Raw genomic sequence first — 23,496 nt, 5'->3', positions numbered from 1 at the left:
TGGTGGGGTACTTCTGTGAGCCTGGAGCAAGGTCATAAGCTCTGACATGTGAGGCTGTGTCCTCAGTCCAATGTGTTCAGGGGAAATGCCCCATTTCTCCTTTGTAAGGTTCCTATTTTATGTCAATTTTGGTAGTGTATGCCTGTAAACTTAGCACCTAGGAACTCAAGGCAGGAGAATCTGTGTTCAGGTCAGTCTGGACTACTTAGTAAGTTTCAGACAATCTTGAAATACAAAACAAAGTCCAATCTGAAAAAAGAGATACAAAACAACTAAAAAAAATACCTGTTTGTTTAGTAATTTGACTTTTAAACATTTTTAGTGACAGGGTCTCATGTATACCAGGCTGGTCTTAACTTGCTAAGTAGCCCAGGGTGACCTTGATCTTGGTTCTCCTGACTCCACCTGAACGCTGGTTATGCTGGGCTGCAGCTGAACCCAGGCTGTCACCAAGGCTTGGAGAACAGTTAAGCAACTGAGCTGCAGCCCCAGCCTTCCTAAGCATTCATTCACCAGTTCTTCAGCTTTGCCAAGGATCTAAATAATCCCTACCTAATAAAATCTCACTTGAGCAAATCAGTGCGTGATCTGGCATGGTCCATGAGTCATCGTCCACTGCATGCCTTCTGTGGGCTCCCTAGTCTAACTCCCAGCAACTGTGAAGAACATTTCAGAAGCTTTTAAGGTCTCCCGCTCCCTCTGCTTGTCATGCAGCACTGGGACTGAACCCATGGACTGAAGGATTCAAAGCAAATGCTCTACCCCTGAGCTACAGCCCCAGGTATTTTAAGGTCCCTCACATCTCCAAGATGTGGGTCCATCTTGCTGTAGATACGCCCTATTCTGTACTGTACTGAGAGCTGTTATAATGTTGTAGTCCATGAGCAACTGACCCAACATAGGTGTCATGAGAAGCCAGGGCTCTCATGCTAGGAGATATGCTTATCTGTACAATCTAATAACCAGGAGGACCACTGTATTATTACCAGCTGTCACCAGATAAGAAAGTTCTTATCACAGTGATTCCAGCTATGTTCCCTATAGTTGTAATCAAGGAACAATGCTTTAAAAGTTTTATTTCGCTCATTACTATTATTTAAAAAACTTATTTGTATTTGATGTGTGGTGCTTTAGTGTGTTCTCTGTGCAATCACCACATTACATCCTGTGCCCATGGAGGACAGAAAAGGGCATTCGGTCTCCTGGAACTGGAGTGACTGTTGTTCTTTACCATGTGGGTGCTGGGCCTTGAAGCTCGGTTCTCTATATGAGCAGGAAGTATTCTTAATTACTAAGCCATCTTTCCAGCTCATATTATTTTTTGAGACACACTATTACTATATAAGCTTCAACTCTTCATCCTCCTGCCTCAGCTTCCTGGGTGCGGGCATTCCTGGGAGGCAAGTGTCTCCACACCTGCCTGGAATGGTGTTTTATTTTTGTTTTTGTTTTTTTGGTTTTTTCGAGACAGGGTTTCTCTGTGTAGTCCTGGCTGTCCTAGAACTAACTCTGTAGACCAGGCTGGCCTCGAACTCAGAAATCCGCCTGCCTCTGCCTCCCAAGTGCTGGGATTAAAGGCGTGCGCCACCACCGCCCGGCCGGAATGGTGTTTTACTTACACGAGCAGTGAGAAGGATCTGAGAAGCGCTCTTTCGGACAATGGCCACTGCTTTTGAGCAAGCGCTCCTTACCTCTCAGCACGTGCTGGTAACTGGACAACAGGAATTGCAGATGCTCAACCAGCTCGTCCCATGTCTGCCACTGGGTTTTATCTGACTGCAGAGACAGTAAAAGCAGCGGATAATCAATGGTTCCCATTACAGTTTCCAAATCTCTCCCATGATGCCCAACAGCAGAATCGGGAGAAAATGCTCTGAAGCAGGAAGGAACGTACCTGACACTTGAGGAGGGACGTGGAATTGTTCAGAAAATAGAGGGTCTGGGCCAGAGACAAGGGGAGTCGGGTGGGAGTCTCACAACTGTGGAGGAATATGATCTCTAAGACTTTGCATCGCAGAAGGTGGCTTTCCATGGTAGTGAAGAACATCTCCCTGTGTGGAGAAGAGGGAGAAGCCAATGCACATTTAAAGAGCATGTAGCCCCACTTTCTCTCAATGCTCTAATGTGACAGAGGTCTAAAAACCACAGTGATTACAGACAGAAATGGATTTATTAATAAACCAGTTACTTACAGAATAATGGAACAGTCTTTGACAGTTGAGAAAGAAAAAGCCAGGTATCCTGGTGCATCATCCCAGTGGTAGGCAGGAAGGCCCTGAGTTTGAGACCAGCCAGTGGGGACTGAACCCAGGGCCCGTGCTCCGTCACTGGGATGTACCGTTCACCTGAAATCTCTAATGCTTCTCATCACAGATACCACACTCAAGCATCTTAAAATACATCAAGTACTTAGCAATTAGGAATTGTATTCAGCAAAAAAACCCCTTCACAAATGAAGGTGAAATTCAAAAGAAATCAAGATAAAATAATGTAGCAAGCCAGGTGTGGTGGTGTGCACCTTTAATCCCAGCACTAAGGAGGCAGAGGCAGGCAGATTTCTGAGTTTGGGGCCAGCCTGGTCTACAGAATGAGTTTCAGGACAGTCAAGGCTACATAGAGAGACCCTGTCTTGGAAAAAAACCAACCAACCAACCAGCCAGCTAGCTAGCCAGCCAGCCAGCCAGCCAGCCAGCCAGCCAGGCAGCCAGCTAACAAACAACAAACACAGAAAAAGGAAATTAATTAGCATAATTTCCCACATCAGAGAATAAAGAGGAAAAATTTATAATTACATCAGCAGATGATGGAATCCTTAGCAATTATTTATTCTTTAGAAAAATACCAGTCAAGTAGAACTAGACCTCATCCTCCGTCTGACAAGCTGCCTACCAACATCTACAGGACCCTTACATGCAACGCTCAATCCTGGATGGATCCCTAGGGTGAAGACAGGAGAGCGCATCTGCACACACTGTCTCTCTAACATTTGACTTGACAGTTCTGATGTATTTAGGCAAGAGAAACAGAAAAAAGTCAGACAGGTTAGAAAGGATGCCAAGGGGCTAGAGAGATGGCTCAGTGGTAGGAGCACTGTCTACTTTTCCAGAGGTTCTGAGCAACCACATGGTGGCGCACAACCATCTGTAATGGGATCTTCTGGGATACAAGCATACTTGCAGATAGAGCACTTGTGTATAAAATAAAAAATCTTTAAAAAAAAAAAAAAGGATGTCAAACTCCATTTGTAGACAACTTGATCGCATATGTAGAAAGGGCTAAGGGAACTACGAAAAAGACAAGAAATCCTATTAGAATAGCTAACTTATCAAGTTTGGAAGATTTTAAATCTTTTTTTGGTTTGGTTTTTCGAGACTCAGAAATCCGCCTGCCTCTGCCTCCCAAGTGCTGGGATTAAAGGCGTGCGCCACCACCGCCCAGCTTCTTTACATTTTTTATTATTAATTTTGCCCGTGTGTACATATGTTCATGTCAAGGCAGAACGGTTCATGTGGGTAGAAGTTACAGGGCAACCTGTGGGAATTGGTTCTTTCCTTCCACTCTGTGCATCTCAGTACTTGAACTCAGACGGTCAGGCTTCGCCGTAGCACCTTTACCTACTGAGCCGTCTTGCCAAGCTTGCAAGCTTTTATATATTACCAACAAGCTTCTGGAAAATGACGGGTCAGGTATTTTTCAGTACTCATGAGTACTACCTATGTAAACCTGTGTAATGTAACTGTGAAAAGGTAAAATTGCAAATTATACCTGAATTAATAATGAATAAAAGCAAAGGGCACTTTATGTATCTTCTAGTATAATTTGGGTAGGTGGCCAATGTGCCCCTTCTGAGAAAGTCTTAGTTTTTATTGATATGGTTTTTGTCCACTCAAAGTCTAAACTTGAAGGACGACTTGTTAATCAAGTTGACATGGTAGAGAGAGTTTGGATTTGACGGGGTCAAGAAATTATGCCTTGACTACACACAATTACCTGGGAACCTCCTCCTTTCAACTCATCAAAGATGTAAGTAGTCCCCTACCCTTTTCTTCCTTTTTTTTTTTTTTTTTGGTTATTCAAGACAGGGTTTCTCTGTGTAGCCCTGACTGTCCTGGAACTCTGTAGACAGGCTGGCCTGCCTCAAGTGCTGGGATTAAAGGTATGTGCCACCACTGCCCAGCTTTCTTCCCTTTTTGAGTACAGTTTGTGTTTTTCTGACAGAAGCCATCTAGGAAAGGCTATGGCAAGCAAGTGAGTTTCCTGGAGATGGCCCACTGTTTTGTATGACTATGATGGGTGCCCTCTGGAGAGGCACAGCCCAGAGACTTCCTCCCAGGATTGCTTCTCACCGCTGATGTGCCTTTCCTGCCGTTATTATGTAGCCTAGTGATTCCTGGGTATCAGCCCACCTTACTGGGTGAAGATCAACATGAAGATGAACTTTTTTTTTTAAAGATTTATTTATTTATTTATTTATTTATTTATTTATTTATTTATTTATTTAATGTATTATGTGAGTTCACTGTTGCTGTCTTCAGACACACCAGAAGAGGGCATCAGATCCCATGACAGATGGTTGTGAGCCACCATGTGGTTGCTGGGAATTGAACTCAGGACCTCTGGAAGAACAGTCGGTGTTCTTAACCACTGAGCCATCTCTCCAGCCCCGAAGATGAACTTTTATAATTAATGCTGTTTAGATGAATTAATTACTTTATAGAATTCCTAATTGGATTCAAATGATTTTAGAAAGAACGTTTAAGGAGACGGTTTTAGTTGTTTTCCCAGAGAGATGTAATAATGTTAGGATCAAGAATAGAATGTGCCCCCTCCTCATAGAAGAGTAAGTAAAGGCTGCATAATAAAGAATACAGTGAGCTTTCCTAAGTTACACTAAGAAGATAAACAGGCGTGGGACAAATCTGTGATCAAGGAAAATGTTTCTAGGTCAGGTCCTAGGACAAAGCTAAGTGCACTATGATAAAGCAAGGCCATGTGAAACTTGCTTTGAACTTACAATGAACTTATAGAATGAAACACTGCTTAGAACATCCTTCTGTTAACTCCCCTTTTGTGTAACATTTTATCTATGAGATAATTCTTTTTTTTGTTTTTTTGTTTTTCGAGACAGGGTTTCTCTGTGTTGCCCTGGCTGTCCTGGAACTCACTCTGTAGACCAGGCTGGCCTCGAACTCAGAAATCCGCCTGCCTCTGCCTCCCAAGTGCTGGGATTAAAGGCGTGCGCCACCACCGCCCGGCACTATGAGATAATTTTATAAAGAACTTCTAAGAAGGTATAAATTGCCAGAAAGAAAAAAATAAAGTGTGGCTTTTGGGGCTGTGTTCCATCTGCCAAATGTATATATGTGTATGTCTGTCTGTGCATTCATGAGCATGTAGGTGTCAATGTATATAAGTATGCGTGTGCAGTTGTAAAATTGATGAAACAGGTGGTCAGGCTAGCCAGAGTGTGAGAGTGAGTGTGTGTTTGTGTATGTGCACGCTCGTGCACGATTAACTTTCTTCCTTTCTTTCTTTTCTTTTCTCTCTGGCTCATGAGATGGTAAGGAACTCTGAGCCTCTTGCTTGGCTATCAGTCACTAGAGTGAGAGAGAATAAAGCCCAAATAATTAAGTTTTTTCCTTAATCCCCCGCTGCTATCCCCAGGAGTTCAATTGCCAGAAGCCAGCAGCTTTTAGGGCTCCCATCACCAACTCCATACCCCATTTCGCTTCCTTCCCCGGGGTACTGGATGCCGGTCTAGCACTTGGCATTTTTTTTCTTGAAATTCTGTTTCTAGCAGGCAGAGATAAAAATGTTAATTTAAAAATAAGTGACTTTTTAGTTCTCTCTCTCTCGGTTTTTCAGACAGAGTTCCTTTGTGTTGTCCTGGAACTCCCTGTAGACCAGGCTGCTTTCAAACTCACGGAGCTCCACCGGCCTCTGCCTTCTGGGTGCTGCAATGAAAGGCATGCACCACCACCCAGGCTAGTTCTCTTTTTAATGGAGAAACCAGCCAAAACCACAAGTAGATCAAGCTACACTCACCTCTGGCTCCTCTCAGGGATATCCAGCACAAACCCAAACATCATCTCGGCTATTTTATTGGAGCTGCAGGTTGGAGTCCTGTCCACCTCTACAGCAATGGACAACATCCTCTGAAGCTGACACACAATCCTGGATCCAGAACATAGAAGACAAGTGAGTGGGAAGACATGGAGAGAGGCCTCCTGAAGCTGGAGAAGGTACCAGAGTATGCCAAGAACAGAGACGACTGGGTGTGGAGGTGCACATCTTTAATTCTGGAACTCAGAAGGCAGAGGCAGGCAGGCTAGCCTGATCTATGTAGTGAGTTTCAAGCCTGCTAGAGTTACCTGTTGAGATTTTATCTCAAAATGAACAAAAAACCCCCAAGTGAACAACAACAACAAAACAGAGACTATTAGAAGGTCCTCACAACACACAGGCCAAGCAGAACAGTCCAGCCTTAGCTTGCTCGCACTCAGCAATCCATCCTTCTGAAGCCTTCTGCCAGCTCCTATGTGAAACTTCTAGAATTTGAAGGTGAGCTACATAAGCAAGATGTTTTGGTTTTTTTGTTTTTGTTTTTTGTTTGTTTGTTTTTCGAGACAGGGTTTCTCTGTATAGCCCAGGCTGTCCTGGAACTCACTCTGTAGACCAGGCTGGCCTCCAACTCAGAAATCCGCCTGCCTCTGCCTCCCAAGTGCTGGAATTAAAGGCGTGCGTCACCACCGCCCGGCTCTAGTGGTTTCTTTACAACACAACAGTTCTTAGTAAGACTAGCCTTAGAATTTCCAGTGGTGGACCCTCACCTTCTCTCCCAGGAGACACAAGTATGGGAGAGAGACAGGCACAGCACTGGGAGGCTAAGCAACCCTTTAGAAGGGTGAGCTTGGCTCGACAGCACTCACTTAAACACGAATTATATGGTGGAAGAGCATTGTTTTCAGAGAAACTGCAGACAATGACAAAATGATAGAAAAGAGCAGGTCAGCTTCCGACTGACTCTGCGAGGAAACATCTGTCAGCTGCTATACTGGCTCTGTCCAGATCTGATCAAGTCCTTTGTTTTACTTAAAATAAGCCAATTTCATTAGTGTTTAAAAGAAAATAACGGAACAGGTGAGCTGGAGGTCTTGGCAGCTAGGAGGCAGGAGCTGGGTTAGAGTTACCAGTCTAAAGAACAGGCTGGTGCATCAGTGGAAGTCTGAATAGCTCTGTGGGATTAGTGTCTTCAGAGGAAGTGGTGTTCCGCAGAGCAGCCTCAGGACTTTGGTTAATATTCCCAAAAGGGAGTTAGAATGACTTTCTGAATGGGAACTCAAAGGCAGAAGTTTAGCAGTGAGAACCTGTAAGCACCTGTCCTTCTTTTCTGAGGATGGAATCTAGGTCTTAGTGTATGCTACACAAGAATTCTACATAATTATACTCCTAGCCTAGATAAGTCTTCTCCCCCACCACCCCTCCAGAAAAAGTCTATATTATAAGAGTTGGTAATTTGGGGCAAGCTGTTCTTAGGATCAGTTCTATTTGTTAGATACCAAACCCTCAAAGCCCTGGAGACAACTCTGCCTGCTCCTTACAGTTGATTGGCGTTCCTGGTCAGGTTAGGCTGGGGAGACAGATGGTCACTGCTAGTTTTCAAGAGTCCTGTTCCGGGAGAGGTCTGAGTCTCATCTTGGGGTGGAGTTAATTCATTTTCAGTCACTGCTTTGACCAGCCACTTGATAACATCTCTGGAATTCAGAAGAGATAAAAAAGAAAGATGTATACAGCTGTTGTGATAACTCTGCTATAGAGATCAGACCTCTCTCTGGCTCACACTGGGATCCCGGATCTGGGATTCCTCCAAAGGCAACCAAGAAGCCTGAGGTTGTTTTCAGTATTGAAGCAAGTCTAACAAAGTCATAGATTAAACTGCAGCATGGTTATAAAAGCTTTTTTCTCCTTCTGTGGTACTGAGGACTGACTGAGCCTAGGGCCTTGGGCATGTCTGTCTGTCAGGCATTCTACCAGTGGGCTGAACTGCAACATTTTCCTAGAAATTATATGTTAGTAATATTTTATCCTTGGTGTGGCAAACACCTGACAGAATACCTTGAGGGAGGAAGGACTTAGCTCAAAGTGGGTTCAGTCAGTGGCTGTCTGGACCCATGCAGTCAGGCATAACATCCAGGCAGCATATGGCAGAGGCTATTTTTCACTTCTTGGTGGGTTAAAAATCCCAGAGAAATGGGGAAGGTAGGAAGTGGCCAGCATGAGCTATAGCACTGGGTTTAACCCCCACCCCGTGACCTACCCTGTCTAATTAGGCCAATACTTCCAAATAATGTGTACTGTGAGTTCATCAAGGAATTAACACACTCATTAGGGTAGAGCCCCCAGGATCTACCTGTCTCTGGAAACATCGAGTGCTTTACTAATCTAAATACTGGACAATCACAACTGGCTCCTATAAATTATAATACGGAAAGCACCCACCCTTGGGAGGCAAAGATGACTTTCTGACCAGCGACACTTCCTAACTAGGTGGGAAGCGGGACTAGCTGACCAGGTAGGTCTTCACTGGCTTTCCATTACCATGCATCATCTATTAAAGGTGAGAACTGGGGCTCAGAGGATATGCACTGCAGTCAGCCTTTATTTAGGCCTTAGGCTCTATCAGGAAGGCAAAGATATCTCTTGAGGTTAATATTTATTTTGATGATTACTAAATGCTTAAATAGCCAATATTTTTTTTTTAAAAAAGTGGCATTGAATACATACACTGACTTATTCCCCTCCTAAAGCCACAGTTAACTCTAGGGAAAATAGAAGTATAAAGAACTGACCTGGGTCTGGTGGCATACACCTTCAATCCCAATAATCAGGAAGTAGGGGCAGGTTAGATCTTGTGAGTTCCAGGTCAGCCTGGTCTACAAAGTGAGCTCCAGGACAGCCAGGACTATATAGAGAGACTATGTCTCAAAAACCAAAAACAAATAAAGAAGCCAGAGACCCAAACAACCAAACCCCACCCCTGCCAAAGGCAGCTAACAGGAAAGACAGCTGTCACGGACAAAATTAGAGGACAATTAGAAAAGATAAGAGGTGTGTGAGTCCAGGCTTTACAAACGGAATATTACCTGCTAATTGTAAATAGAAACTTGTAGGGTGGCCCCTTGGAGAACTATGTTCCAGAAATGAAGGTTCACTTGTCACTTTAGAGCGGCCGACAGGGTGCTGGGCACAGTGCATGACAGTGTGGGAGTGAAGGCCTACAACAGCAAGGGTCCTTCTCCTCCTCCTCCGCTTCCTCTTCCTTCTCTTTTGTTTTTCTTTCACGGTTTCAAGGTACAGCCTTGGCTGACCTAGAGCTCACTCTGTAGATCAGGCTGGCCTCAAAAAGATCTGTCTGCCTCTGACTAAGTGCTGGGATTAAAGGCATGTGCCATTATGCCCAGCTTAAGACCCCTTTCTATAAAAAGTACATTTTTTTTACATTTATTGGATATATATGGTTATTCACTTGCGTGCGTGTGTGTGTATGTGTGTATGTATATATGTATGTATGTGTACCCAATTTGCTTGGTGTCTACAGAGGCCAGAAGTGGGTGTTGGATTCCCTGGAATTGGAGTTATAGATGGTTGTGTGTCACCATATGGGTGCTAGGAATCAAACTTGGGCCCTCAGGAAGCACAACAAGTACTCTAAACCTCTGGGCCATCTCTTCAGTCCCTTTGGTTTGTTTGTTTCTTGATTTTTTTTTTTTAAGTTTTTCTAGACAGGGTTTCTCTGTATAGTCCTGGCTGTCCTGGAACTCCCTCTGTAGACCAGGCTGTCCTTGACTCAGAAATCCACCTGCCTCTGCCTCCCAAGTGCTGGGATTAAAGGCATGTGCCACCACTGCTGACTGATTTGTTTCATTTTATTGAGACAGGATCTCTCTGTGTAGCCCTTGCTGCCCTGGAATTCACTTTGTAGACCAGGCTGGCTTGAATTCAGAGACCCCTATCTCTGCCTCCTGAGTATTGGAATTAAAGGACTGTGGGACTGTGCCATTACCATTCAGCTTTTTTTTTTCTATATGTTATAACTGATAAAAATTAGGTAGCTCTTTATTTTTTATGTGTGTGCCTGGTAGCCAAGTAGCTAGAAGGCAGGGTCAGCTCTCCTAGAACTGGGGTTACAGATGGTTGTGAGCTCCCGTGTAGGTGCTGGGAATCAAATCCAGGCTCTCTAGAAGGGCAGCCAGTGCTCTTCACCACTGAGCCATCTCTCCAGCCCTGCTTCTGATTTCTAAACATGTATTTATATATTTTATGTATGAGTGCTCTGCTTGCATGTATAAGTGCAGGCCAGGAGAGGGCGTCATTTCCCATTATAGATTGTCAGCCATGTGGTTGCTGGGAATTGGACTCAGGACCTCTGAAAGAACAGCCTGTAATGACAATTCTGGAATTTTACTTTCTTTAAAAAACAAAACAACAACAACAACAACAAAACTCCAGAAATATTTTAAGAATACGTTTTTGTTTTAATCTCAGGTGTGGGATATGGAGCTGCTTCAGACTGTCCACAGCAGCTGACTGTGATTTGCCTCATGCTCTGGTTGGGGTGTGATTTTGCCAGCTGCAGAGTTTCTGTGATTGTGTGACATTTGGAATTCTGGGGACTCTTCAGAGGGGATATAAATGCTAGGAGAGGCAGGGTTGGTGGTTGGTTGCCAGTTGTGGTTTGTTGAGTAGTTGTGTACAAAGAAGAAATGACAAGAAGAAATTAGATATCCTGAGAACAAAGGTCAAACTTGACCAAAAGAAATCCTGACACCCCTAAAAGCAGGAAGCAGTCTAAAGTCACCCCCTTTCCAACTCCTGAATTTATTCAGGGATCTCTTTCCTTCCCCTCTATCCTTTTTTCTCTTATCTAGTGTTAGGAGGTTGAAAGGGTGGAAGAAAGAGGAAGTCACAAAGTAGCCAACACCCAACTGCAACAGTCAGTGCTCCCCCATGGGCCTTCTCATCAGCCCTGCTTCCGACTTCTTACAGCACTTCTGGGAGCTAGAAGACAAGTTCTTCAAAGTTTTGCATAAAAGTTGTTTTTAAATATGTGAACTAAACTAAAAATATTTAGCCTACTTATTAGTCAAAACATGAGAGGAAAAAAAGGTATTTTCAGACATACGAGCTCTCAAAACTTCCTTTCTATATATTCTTCAGAATAAAGGAGTAATCCTTGTTACTTAGGAGTCTACACGGTCAATTCAGAGAAGTCTCTTTTGACTCTCCACTGTGTTGGTATTTGTCCCATTTATAGTATTGAGGAATGAGGAAAACCACACCCCTTATAGTCTCTGGGTTTATCTCGAGCAACTGAGAAGCACATAGCAGGCTAGTGTCTGTGAGAGCATTTCCTAAAATTAGGCCTCATAAGCATGAAACTTTTCTCTAAGGAATGGTCCAATCTACGGATGATACAGAATCGGAATAGGCAGTTGAGACGGACAGTAAGACGGTGGGAAGGCCTAGCTGGAGAAGTGCATCACTGGGCATGCCGCTTCGGGGCTGTTTGCTGCTTTGGCCCTTTCCTCTCAGCTCTTTTGCTTCCTGGCTGCTTCTGCCATGAAGATCAAAGGCTCTGAATCTGTGGACTTAAATAAATCCTCTCTCCATCAACTGTCTTTCATAGGTGTCACAGTGACCATCAGCTGACTAACACACTGCACTTTACTTGTTACAGCTACAGTCTCTAGTCTTCTCACACCAGAGTTCTAGTATCTTATTACCTGACGTTGTGGGGCTGTTTGTCACATGACAGAACAGTGTTTGCAATGGATTGCTGTAAGTGCTGCCGCTGTCTCCTCAAGATCTGCTGGAAGTCATCTTCCAGGGTCTGCACTACATAGCGTAGAAAGAGAACTCGTCCAGGCAGAGTTTGTCCCTGTGGAAGAAAGAATAAGAAGTCAGGGTTGCTTTTCAGTCTCTTGGATGACAGGAAAGTGTGGGCTGCCATGAGTCAGCACGTTTATCTATATCAGAGAGAGATTGCTGGGAGACAACAGGTATTCTGAGTCATGGCAATAAAATCCCCAACTGTTTCCCAAGGTGGCTGTACCACTTACAATCTCACTAGCAATGACTCAGACTTGTTTCTTCACATTCTTGTCTAAAAATCTGTGGGAAAATACATACTATAGTAAATGTCTATCTTAGCCATTTTAAAATAGTATTATAGCCGGGCGGTGGTGGCGCACGCCTTTAACCCCAGCACTTGGGAGGCAGAGGCAGGCAGATTTCTGAGTTTGAGGCCAGCCTGGTCTATAGAGTGAGTTCCAGGACAGCCAGGGCTACACAGAGAAATCCTGTCTCGAAAAAAACAACAACAAAAAAAAAAGTATTATAGTTTTAATGTATATCCTCCACAGGTTCATGTTTTGAAGCAGTGGTCCTCATCTGGTGTTATTTTAGAAGCTTTGAAACCTTAGGAGATGGGGCCTAGGCAGATGAACCAGGTTACTGGAAGCACACCTGTGTAGGGAGCACGCCTGCAGAGGGCTATTACTTGTCTCAACCCCCTTTTCTCCCTTTTTGAATATTATTAAGTGAGCAACTTCTCCTCACTGCCAGACTCTTCCACTGGGATGCTTGCCTCATTACACTTTGGAACAGAACCAGCCAACCAAGGACTGAAATCTCTGAAACCAAGAGCCTAGATAAACCTGTCTTTTTCAATTCTTTCCAGTGTTTGTGACTTTAAGGAAAGGTCTGGTACAATATTCAGCTTACCCATAGTCATGCATAAGTAAGGCTACAAAAGCTTTGGTTCTGCAAAACTGACTAAACGGCTGCTCATTTCTCACTCCTCCCAACCCCCAGTAATGGCTACTTTCTTTCCTCTTGTTTTTCTTGGCTTTTAGTTCTTGGCGAAAGAACCACCTCACAGTGGGAGAAGATACATTCTTCATAGGAATGTCGCAGAATGCTTCTAGCATCCAACTTCCTCCAGCCAGTTCCAACCTCCTGTAATACCATCAACCATAAACTAGCCAATGGGCTAAAAGTCCTCACACTCTGTCACTTTGTTGTTGTTTTTGGGTTTTTTCTACCCCCAAGATAATCCTCAGTGTCCTGGAACTCTTTCTGTAGAGCAGGGTGGCATCAAATTCAGAGACCACCTGCCTCAGGCTCTAGAGTGCTGGGATTAAAGGTGTCCGGCACTACAGCCCTCTATTTAGTCACTATTTAAGGACCAAATCTACAAGCAGGTCCTAGCAGGTCTTTGCTATTTTGTAGGTTCCTGTTCCCACCCTTTTTGTCCCCACCCTCCCAAACCACCCCCCTCCAGGCTTTACTCCCATCACTAGATAGAAGAGAAAGAAGGACTCTGTGTGTGTGTGTGTTGGGGGGGTAGCCCTGAACATAATTTCTTTCCTTTTGTTTCTTCTTTGAGCACTAACAAACTTTGACTATTAAACAACAAAAACCCCCACGATTGACTGACAACCACCAACCCTGCCTAACCTACCCCTTTGCATTTATGTACCCTCTGAAAATTTCCTAGAATTCCAAATGTCAAACAATCACAAAAACCTATCTGTAGCTGACAAAACAACGCCTCTGATAGAGCACGAGGCAAATCATTGTCAGCCGCTGCAGACAGTACAAAGCAGCCCCATATTCCCACACCTGGGGTTAAAACAAAAACACTTTCTTATATTTCTGTGTTTTGTCACTACAAAGCTTTTAGCACATGAGTGTTTATAGGATCACAGGAGGTGGTAGTTATATTTTATTCATGATTAACTTACTTATAGGAAGACATATGTCTAGAAATTTATCCATTTCTTCTATGATCACTTTTTTTTGTTTCTTTGTTTGTTTTTTGGTTTTTTGATACAGGGTTTCTCTGTGTAACCCTGGCTGTCCTGGAACTCACTCTGTAGATCAGGCTAGCCTCGAACTCAGAAATCCATTTGTCTCTGCCTCCCAAGTGCTGGGATTAAAGGTGTGTGCCACCACTGCTCGGCCTATGATCACTTTTTTTGGGGGGGAAGCTTACCGTGAGTTGTTCAAACTAATCTCTAACGAACTCTTACATTTCCATGGTGCCAACGTGCTAGCTCCTTTCTTATCTCTTATTTATTTAAATATTTTGTTCCTTTTTCTTCATCTAGCTAAAGGCTTTATCTATTTTTATTTTTTGGAGAATGAGCTCTTGGGTAGTAACCTTTTTTGAGAATTAGTTATTTGAAGAAAGTACCTTTTCTTTTTCTTTTTCTTTTTTTTTTTTTTTTTTTTTGTTTTTCGAGACAGGGTTTCTCTGTGTAGCCCTGGCTGTCCTGGAACTCAAAGTACCTTTTCTAGTATGTACAAATTGAATTTATTTAGGGTAAGACATTTGGCAATCAGCATGGCTTGAAACTGTTGCAGGATATTTGATCACTGTGAACCCTGAGATTTTGTTATTTACTGAAAAACAAAAACAAAACTGTTTCTAGCTGTGGTGTGGCTCAGCCCTTAGCACTCACCTTTAATCCCTCTGTCTGGATTACAGACACATCTTTAACCCAAAGCAATGAATGTAAAGGTAGTTTGTAGAAGTAAGCACCCAGGTTTGAAAGCAGACAAAGTGACTAATCAGAGATTTGACGGAATAGGATATGCCCGGCTCTCACAAGAACAGACAGGAAAAAGAGGCTACCTAAGGGAGTATCACAGAAAAGAGAGGAAAAAAAGAGGCAGTTTTACCAGGACAGTCAGAGACAGAGAGAGAACAAGCTAGACAATGGTGAAGACCGATGAGCCAGAGAATGGGAAGGAGCCAGAAGATTAGAATAGACTGACAAAGTTAGTATGAGGCCAAGCAGAACAATTCAGGGGCAGCAAAGAGTAGTTAGATTGAATAAGTCAGCTTGGAGAGTTTGAGCCAGAACAGCTGAGTTGAATCAGCCAGCTAGAATTCAGAAAAGAACTAGAAATAGTGAGCAGTATTACTTATTCATCAGTAAGTCTCAGCGGCTGAAAACATTCTAGACCTAGATTAGATTGTATGGAGGCTAGAAGCTTCTAGGACTGGGCTTATAGCTTAGCAGACACAGGCAGTAATCTTTGGAGACAACAATTTCAACAGGAGAATAAAAGTTATATTTATATGAAATTCTGGAACTGTTGCCCCTTTTCTAGTAAAACCCACTTTTGACATGTGCACATACTGTCCTTTTTCTGTTCTGGTGTGTGTGTATGTGTGTGTGTGTGTGTGTGTGTGTGCATGTAGGGTGGAGAACAGCAGGCGTCTTGCTTTATCACTTTGTCTTTATCCCTTTGAGAATGGCATTTGAGCCCCAGAAATCCTCATGTCTCTGCCCCCACAGTGCAGGGTTACAGATATATACAGCCAAACTCATCTTTTTACATGGGTTCTGGGGATTTGAACTCAGGTCCCCATGCTTGCATAGTAAGTACTCTTTGCTGAGCCATCTTCCCAGCATTATGCACTATACTTAAAAAACAAAAACAAAGAAAACAAACTTTTGTGCTGAATGGTAGTGATGTACACCTTGAGCCCAAGCACTCATGAAACAAAGGCAGGAGGATTCCTGAGTTTGAGGTCAGTCTGGTCTACAGAGTTAAGTTCCAGGAGAGCCAGGGTGCACAGAGAAATCTTGTCTCAAAACCAACCAATCAACCAAAAAGCAAAGCAAACCAAAACTTTTTGTTTAAATATTTATCATGTTTGTTTATGTATTTGGGTATGTGTCCATAAGTTTGTGAACATACATATGAATACACACACGAGTCTGGACAACTCATGGAAGTCAGTTCTCTCCTTCTGCCACTTGAGTCCAAGGAATTAAACTCAGCTGTCAGGCTTGATATCAAGTTTCTTCCCCTGGTGGGCCACCATGCTGCTCCTCATCCACCATACATTTAAACACATGTATAGCATGCTGTGTCTTCTGCATGACAGTTAAACTTCAGAGAATAACTTCTGAAAGTCTTTTTTTTTGGGGGGGGGTTCATGTGCCTTCGTGTTTATTCCAGGATCCCTAGCCTCTGATCTCCTGGAGAACTCCTTGTCTCCATTCTCAACTCACTATGCTCACTAACAGGAGTGCTGGGATTACAGACTTGCAACATCAGGAGCTGTGTGACATAGGTTCTGGGAATCAAACTCAGGATATCACGCTTCTACCCAATGAGCTATCCTGCTACCTTCTATGTACTGTGCTCTCTTTAATTTCCCCCAGATGGCTTGTTCCTGTTTTTTTTTTTCTCAAAGCTCATAATCCCCTGCTTTCCCTGCTACTTGTGTATGGAATTGCATGCACTATCAGTAGTTGTAACACATTGAGACTATGTCCGTGCTCTGACACAGGCAGGGCAAAAACTAATCTCCTGAGCAACCGCAGACAAACTGGCACACATGAAGCATGGTAAAGCTGCCTCTAGGAAGGAGTTGAGGAAGGAGGGTTTCTCTCTAGATGTAGCTGCACTGAGTTACATTGACTGAGGGGTACTTGAGCACACACTTGGGCACACACTACGGAATTTCTACCTCTGTAGATGGACACCCTTCACGGTCATGAGTTAGAGCACTCTGTAGCTACCCACAAGTCTTGTTGTGTGGTACTTTGGATGGATGACATGTTCCCTGTAAGTCTCAGGCACTTGAGTACTGGTCCCCAGATGGTGCTGTTATGAAGGATTAGGAGTGGGTGTGTCACTTCCTTCTCGGAGGAGGCATGTCACTGGGGGAGGGCTCTGAGGTTTCAAAAGCTCCCACCATTCCCACTCTGTCTCCTGTCTGTGGATCAAGATGTAAGTCTGTGCTTCACCATCACTGACTCTGATCCTCTGGAACCATAAGTCACTTGCACTGTATGAGAATTTTGATGTGATCATGTCTTAAAGTTTGTTAGGAGTGACCTTGCTTAAACACTAACAGCCTAGCCAGCCATGTGTCTACTGACGCCCAGTCTTGGCCTCTGTGGAAAGCACTAACTCAGTTAAGAACAAATAATCATAGATCTTGTGGACAGGTAGCCTTGGTGGGAAAGTACTAGCTTAGATAAGAACAAATGACCAATAGATCTTGTGGACAGGTAGTTTTTGGTGGGAAAGTATTAGCTGAGGTAAGAACAAATGATCTATAGATCTTGTGGACAGGGACAGGTACCTGGCAATCTGCTCTGCTCTGCTTCTTCTGTGAACTTTTTTCCTTTTCCCAGATAGACTAGAAGTTTTCCTTTTCTCCACTTAGGACCTTTTTACTTCTCCCCTTAGAAAGCTTTTTTTCTTTCTTTCTTTTTTCTGTTTTTCTTTTCTTTTTCTTTCTTTCTTTCTTTTTTTTTTTTGGTTTTTCAAGACAGGGTTTTTCTCTGTGTAGCCCTGGCTGTCCTGAAACTCAATCTGTAGACCAGGCTGGCCTCGAACTCAGAAATCCACCTGCCTCTGCCTCCCAAGTGCTGGGATTAAAGGCATGCGCCAACACTGCCTGGCCTTAGATATCTTTCATAGGAAACTTTTTATACTTAATAATAAACTTTATGATAACTTTTCTAAGGATTTTTTTTGTGTGTGTGAACTCAGACTAGCAGGCATAAATTAAGAGCCCAGCAATTCTTGTTGGGATAGAACAAAGGCTGTTTACTTAATCTTTGACTGCTTTTAGGATGAGGTGTTAAGTGCCAGAAACTGCAGTTTCTGGCCTCAAAGGATCACAGATGGCAGGTCAGCTACAGTGGCACAGCAACCCAGATAAACAAACTTTCATTATACAGCAACCTCAATGTAAAGAATAAGACTGTATGGCCAATTGTTTCTGTAAGGCCTGTAATCTGTCTAGTATACAAATCTGTGATGGCATTTCTCTGGGGTCCAGGCAATCCAGTACGAGCTCTTAAATGTCTTATAAAGTTAAGGAAAAATAGATGTCTTTTTTTTTTTTTAATTAAGCTGTACTTGTAAAATTTGAAAATTAGCAATATCTAAAAAGGGAACAATTTCAAGCAAGTATAAACTATGAGCTATATACTGGCTATGAGTATACAAATTGCCATTGTGGAGGGAAGTGTATAATATATGTTGAGACTTAAGGGACTGCCTTAAGTTTCAGAAGAGACTTTAGACTTTTAAACAGTGTTAAGACTGGAAGACTATGGGTTTTTTGAAGTTGGACAGAATGTCTTTTGCATTATGATATGGCCATGAGACTATGGCGGCCAGGGAGTGAAAGGTGGTGGTTTGAATGACATTGCTCCCTGTAGGTTCATATACTTGAATACTTGGTTGCCAGTTAGTGGAACTGTTTGGGAAGGATTAGGAGGTGTGGTTTTGTTGAAAAAGATGTATCAGTGGTGGTGGTGGGGATGGCCCCTTCCATTCCCAGGGTGCTCTCTTGACTCTTGTTTGTGGATCCAGATGAGAGTTCTCAGTGCTGCTCTAGTGCTGTGTCTGCTGCCGTGCTCCTGCTATGACAGTGATGGCTCTTACTCTCTGAGATTGTATGCTGTAAATAAACCCTTCCTTCTAAGTTGTCCTTGGCCATGGTATTTCATTACAGCAATAGAAACGTAATGAAGTGTGTTGTTAACAGTGTCTCTACTGGACAGCAAGGGTCTGGAGTTTCTTAGTTTGCCATCTTGCTGATGTCTCCCTCATTCTCATTAATGCCTTTTTTTCTGGATTACTAACTTTCTACCTTTTGGTTTTGTTCATGCCATTTCTTTAGATATTTTGCCTATTGTGTTCCAGAGTGTAGTAGTTGACAGTTCCACACAATGACTTTCAGCAGAAACCCATCCCCCATCTGTAGACTAGATTGCCTTTCTGGGTGGGAAAGCTCTTTGGTGCTCTAATGTAAAGCTCCACCCTCCCTGGCTATGGCAGTCTCTTTCATCTGTGTACTAGCTCACGGCTGTCTTATCACTGATGTTTTCTTAAGATCTCTTGAATCCTTGTTATTCACATATACCGTTCTTCTCCTTTTTTCATAGCTATGGAGTATAACTTTTTCCATGTATTTACTAGCATCTTAACATTACACATGTGAGACTAACTCACAGAGCTGATGCACGGTAGGCAAGGGCCCCACCACTGAGCTGTGTCACTAACGCTCTTAATAGTATTTTAAATTTGGTCTCTCAAGTAGAAAAGACACGAACACAGTAGTATTTGAGTTGGGAGACAGCATGATTTAAAACTAATCTTTTGGTAGGGTAGGGCCATCAACAGGAAATAATGACAGAGACATTATTAACAGTTTTGTTTTTTTGCTACTTTTCTTTGTAATTAAATTTTCCTCTGTGGACCAGTGAGATGGGTCAGTGGTAAAGGCAGAAGGAATTGTCTTCTGACTTCCACACACACCACAGGGCTTCTAAATATATCCCATACTCAAGCCCACACACAAATGTAAATTAAAAATTCCTCTGCAAAAGATATGTCCTTAAATTTATGTTACCTCTTCCTCCATGACATAGGTGAGCAGTTTCCAGTCCCACTCCACTGTCTTGGCATTGGCTGGATGCAGCCTGAAAGTTAAGTGACAGCAATTAGAATTCTGGAGACTTTAGTGACAGAAAAGACAGGATCTGGAAAAAGCCTCTTCTTATCATAAGCAACCTGGCCTCCGTCCAGGAAGGACCACAGCGTCAGTCGAGGCCAGCTCATTGACAGTGAGCTTTACCTATCAGGGCACTACATGAAGCACTCGATTTGCTGAGCTAATCACAATATTCTATCCTTAATTCACTCTGATTGTCTCAAAGAATGGACTCGTGTCATGCTAACCCAATTATAATACAGCTCAGTGTATGTAATTACTGAAGTTCATTTTCTAACCCGAATACTGTAAAAATCTAAAGATGAAGACTACAGACCCAAGGCAGGGCTGAGAGTGGGTCCAGCAGTCGTTTGTGAAAACAGTATTAGATAACACTCCCAGGTTTCTAGTGAAGAGAAGTCACTACAACTCTTTTAATAGCAACTGAAGCCAGTTTTGATTGGGTTTCCTGCCACTTGCAATTAACATCATTAAGGAAGCTCTTAGGTCAGCTGAATAAAAGCTTAGACAAGGGAAGCTGTGCCCTGAGTCTAGGTCCCCTAGAAGACTTGGCCACCCAGCTGTAATGATTCATACTGTTGAATTTTCATGAGAAGCATGTAGGCCTCCTTGAGGACATCCACAGTCTCAGAGCCACTGAGTAGGATTTTCTGGATGATGTGAGCCACAATTTCTCTGGGTGGGTAATGTTGGGGTGAAACAAAGTCCATTAAAAACTGCACAGTCCCCAAAGGGAAGTTTTCTTCAATAGTGTTTGTCACCATTCTGAGTCTTCGATGAGGGATGGGTTCTAATTTCTGACCCTTGCTCTGTAGAGACAAAGAGATAGACAGGCATCAGGACGGGTTCTACACTTCCTAAAAAGCAAGAGGTTCTGCAATAGGTTGAAAATAGCAAAGTTTTCTATGCATTTGAAATATTTTATTAAAGAGAAACAAGAAAGCTCTACTTTAAAAAACAAAACAAAAACTTCTTAATGATGTGGGGAAATTAAAAGACAGAAATTCTAAATTCTACACACAACATGACTTCATCCATATTCAAATGCAACAGAAAGGAAAATACCAAAGAGCCGAGAACAGTAGTCTGAGAGGGACTTTGAGTTTCTGATCTTCCTGCCTCACCTTCTACATGCTAGGATTATAGGCCAGGAGACTTAGAGGTAGGGACAAAGTTGTATTAGACTCGCTAATAAGATAAGAAAACTTGAGCCTGTTGTGTTGCTGGAAGAATGAATACCACTTTCTTTCCGCTCCCTTTCTCCTTTTCTTTCTCCTTTTCGAGAGGGTATCACATGGCCCAGGTTGATATGGAATTTACTATGTTTTTAGTAGAGACTGGTCTTGAACTCTTGATCCCCTTGCCTCTAGCTCCCAAGCACTAAAATTACAGGCATGGACCACCATGCATGTTTTTAACCATTACATTCTATAAACCACAAAACCAATAACAAATACATATGTTTAAAAGGAAATTGTAGCTGGGCGGTGGTGGTGCACGCCTTTAATCCCAGCACTTGGGAGGCAGAGGCAGGCGGATTTCTGAGTTCGAGAGTTCGAGTCTAGCCTGGTCTACAGGGTGAGTTCCAGGACAGCCAGGGCTACACAGAGAAACCCTGTCTCGAAAAGCCAAAAAAAATAAATAAATAAAATAAAATAAAAAATAAATAAATAAAACTAAAAATAAATAAATAAATAAATAAATAAATAAAAGGAAATCCTAATTACTAAAAAAATTTAAATTGTCATGTATAAGAAGGCAATTGGGAAGGGAATACATGGAATTATTTGTAATAAATGCTGTTTGATAGCAGGATGGGTGACTTTCAGACAATCACTTTTTAAAAAGTTCTATTCTTATTTTCTGTATGCACATGTGTCTAGATGTAGAAATGTACATGTGAGTGTGGCACCTGCAGAGCAAGACTACCTTTTTGACTTCTAAATTTGTCATATTTCCTTGTGTGTGTGCTTATTGAGTACAAGTGCTTATTACAAATGCAGGGTCAGGGACTATTTATGGGAGTCAGTTCTCGACTTCCATCACAAGGGTCCGGGCCATAGAATATATGTTGTCAGGCTTGGCAGCAAGTGCCTGTACCTCCTGAGCCACTTTGCTGGCCTGGAACTACTTTAAACAGATTTAAAGGATGAGGTTCTGAATAACAGAAGGGTTTGATACTATGAGGTTGTAACATTTTGGCCATATATAGTTAATTAAGTTCTCATAGGTCGGGCTGGAGAGATGGCTCAGCGGTTAAGAGCACTGACTGCTCTTCCAGAGGTCCTGAGTTCAAATCCCAGCAACCACATGGTGGCTCACAACCATCCGTAATGAGATTGGATGCCCTCTTCTGGTGTGTCCGAAGACAGCGACAGTGTACTAATAAAATAAATAAATAAATAAATAAAAAAAAAAAGTTCTCATAGGTCAATGAGGACAAATGGAAAATGGTAACCTCATTAAAGTTTGAAAACTCAATTTCTACTCCTCAATTCTAAGGAATGATTTGAGGCATTGAAGTGACAAGAGTCTTCTCTCTGTGATATGGGAAGTGTATGGAACTCAGGAAGAGGAGGATAAAGGAACGGAAGACAAGAATGTGATGAAGGCCAATGACAAACCAGACACAGACACGCACTTCACACACACCACCTCATTTAGTGCCCCGAGTTGTGTTTTTACCTCTGCTTTACAGATAGGGAGGCCAAGGCTCACAAAAAAAAGGGACTTGCACACTACCAGGTTTTAAATGTAGGCTGAGATCTGAACACAGATCTTGTCCTGTCTGCCCCAAGTTGGGGAAAAGATAAAAAAAAAAATTGTTTATCTTTGGCCCATTCTCTAATGCATGAACTCTAACCATGGTAACGTTATCAAAGACACAGTCTCCAAAGCGGTGAGTATGTCAGCTTACCTCTCGTGTATCTTTATCTGGTATTAATGTCTGGAAGAAGAGATGATGCACTGGAGGCCGTAAGAAGTATTTCAGTCTGTGCAGGCAAGGTCTATTGTATACCCCAACTTGTGGTATTTGTCCTTGTATCTGGGCAGACCCAGGGTTGGCAAGCCGTGGCAGTGATCTCTCTTTTCTGGCTGAGCTATCTGTGATAGTGAGCCAAGGAACTTTTTCTAAGGAAAATTCAGACTGTGGAGATAGTGGGTTAGTAGAGCAACTTGGAGAGGACGGAGCTGAGATATTCATAGGAGTACCACGATTCTGCACATCATTCGGGGAAGACTTTGGCCTGTCTCTTGCTAAGTCCAGTAACACTTGTGATGAGTGTGACACCTCTCTTGATAAGTTTGGTGTATCTCCAAGTAACTCTGACATATTGCCTGGTGACTGCAATGCATTGCAAGGTAACTGTGGCACACCGCCTGCTGACTGTATCACATCTCCTGATGATGGTGCCACACCTCCTGGTGACTGTATCATATCTCCTGATGCTGGTGGCACACCTCCTGGTGACTGTGTTGAATCTCCTAATGCCGGTGACACACCTCCTGGTGACTGTATCATGTCTCCAGATGATGGTGGCACACCTCCTTGTGACTGTATCACATCTCCTGATGCCGGTGACATACCTCCTGGTGACTGTATTGCATCTCCTGATGCCAGTGACACACCTCCTGGTGACTGTATCCTATCTTTTGATGACCGTGGCACACCTCCTGGTGACTGTATTGCATCTCCTGATGCCGATGGCACACCTCCTGGTAACTGCATCCTATCTTTTGATGACCGTGACACACCTCCTGGTGACTGTATTGCATCTCCTGATGCCGATGGCACACCTCCTGGTAACTGCATCCTATCTTTTGATGACCGTGACACACCTCCTGGTGACTGTATTGCATCTCCTGGTGGCTGAATCACACCTCCTGGTGACTGCATCATACCTCCTGGTGACTGTGTCACACGTCCTGGTGAC

At 43.0% G+C, this 23,496-nt stretch overlaps 1 protein-coding gene across 2 annotated transcripts in view; it reads right to left on the bottom strand.

Annotated features, from left to right (window-relative positions):
• The window catches only part of Simc1 (SUMO interacting motifs containing 1), a 45,371-nt gene that overhangs the window by 2,203 nt on the left and 19,672 nt on the right, over positions 1-23,496 (bottom strand). Inside the window, exons 2-9 of one of the 2 annotated variants that reach the window (XM_028772015.1) lie at positions 22,479-23,496; positions 20,138-20,370; positions 19,460-19,529; positions 11,784-11,938; positions 7,602-7,754; positions 6,046-6,174; positions 1,895-2,051; positions 1,692-1,776 (exon numbers count right to left, since the gene is read on the bottom strand). The exon at positions 22,479-23,496 is cut by the window's right edge and continues 1,532 nt beyond it. In XM_028772015.1, the coding sequence (XP_028627848.1) occupies positions 1,692-1,776; positions 1,895-2,051; positions 6,046-6,174; positions 7,602-7,754; positions 11,784-11,938; positions 19,460-19,529; positions 20,138-20,370; positions 22,479-23,496 (2,000 nt within the window). The remainder of the gene's footprint in view (positions 1-1,691; positions 1,777-1,894; positions 2,052-6,045; positions 6,175-7,601; positions 7,755-11,783; positions 11,939-19,459; positions 19,530-20,137; positions 20,371-22,478) is intronic. The other variant, XM_028772016.1, reaches the window with a different exon arrangement.

The sequence above is a fragment of the Grammomys surdaster genome, unplaced genomic scaffold, assembly GCF_004785775.1.
Source record: "Grammomys surdaster isolate TR1022 unplaced genomic scaffold, NIH_TR_1.0 211, whole genome shotgun sequence".
In the NCBI taxonomy this organism is placed as follows: Eukaryota; Metazoa; Chordata; class Mammalia; order Rodentia; family Muridae; genus Grammomys; species Grammomys surdaster.
Note: the sequence above shows the minus strand (reverse complement) of the source record. Positions and strands in the feature narration are given on the sequence as shown.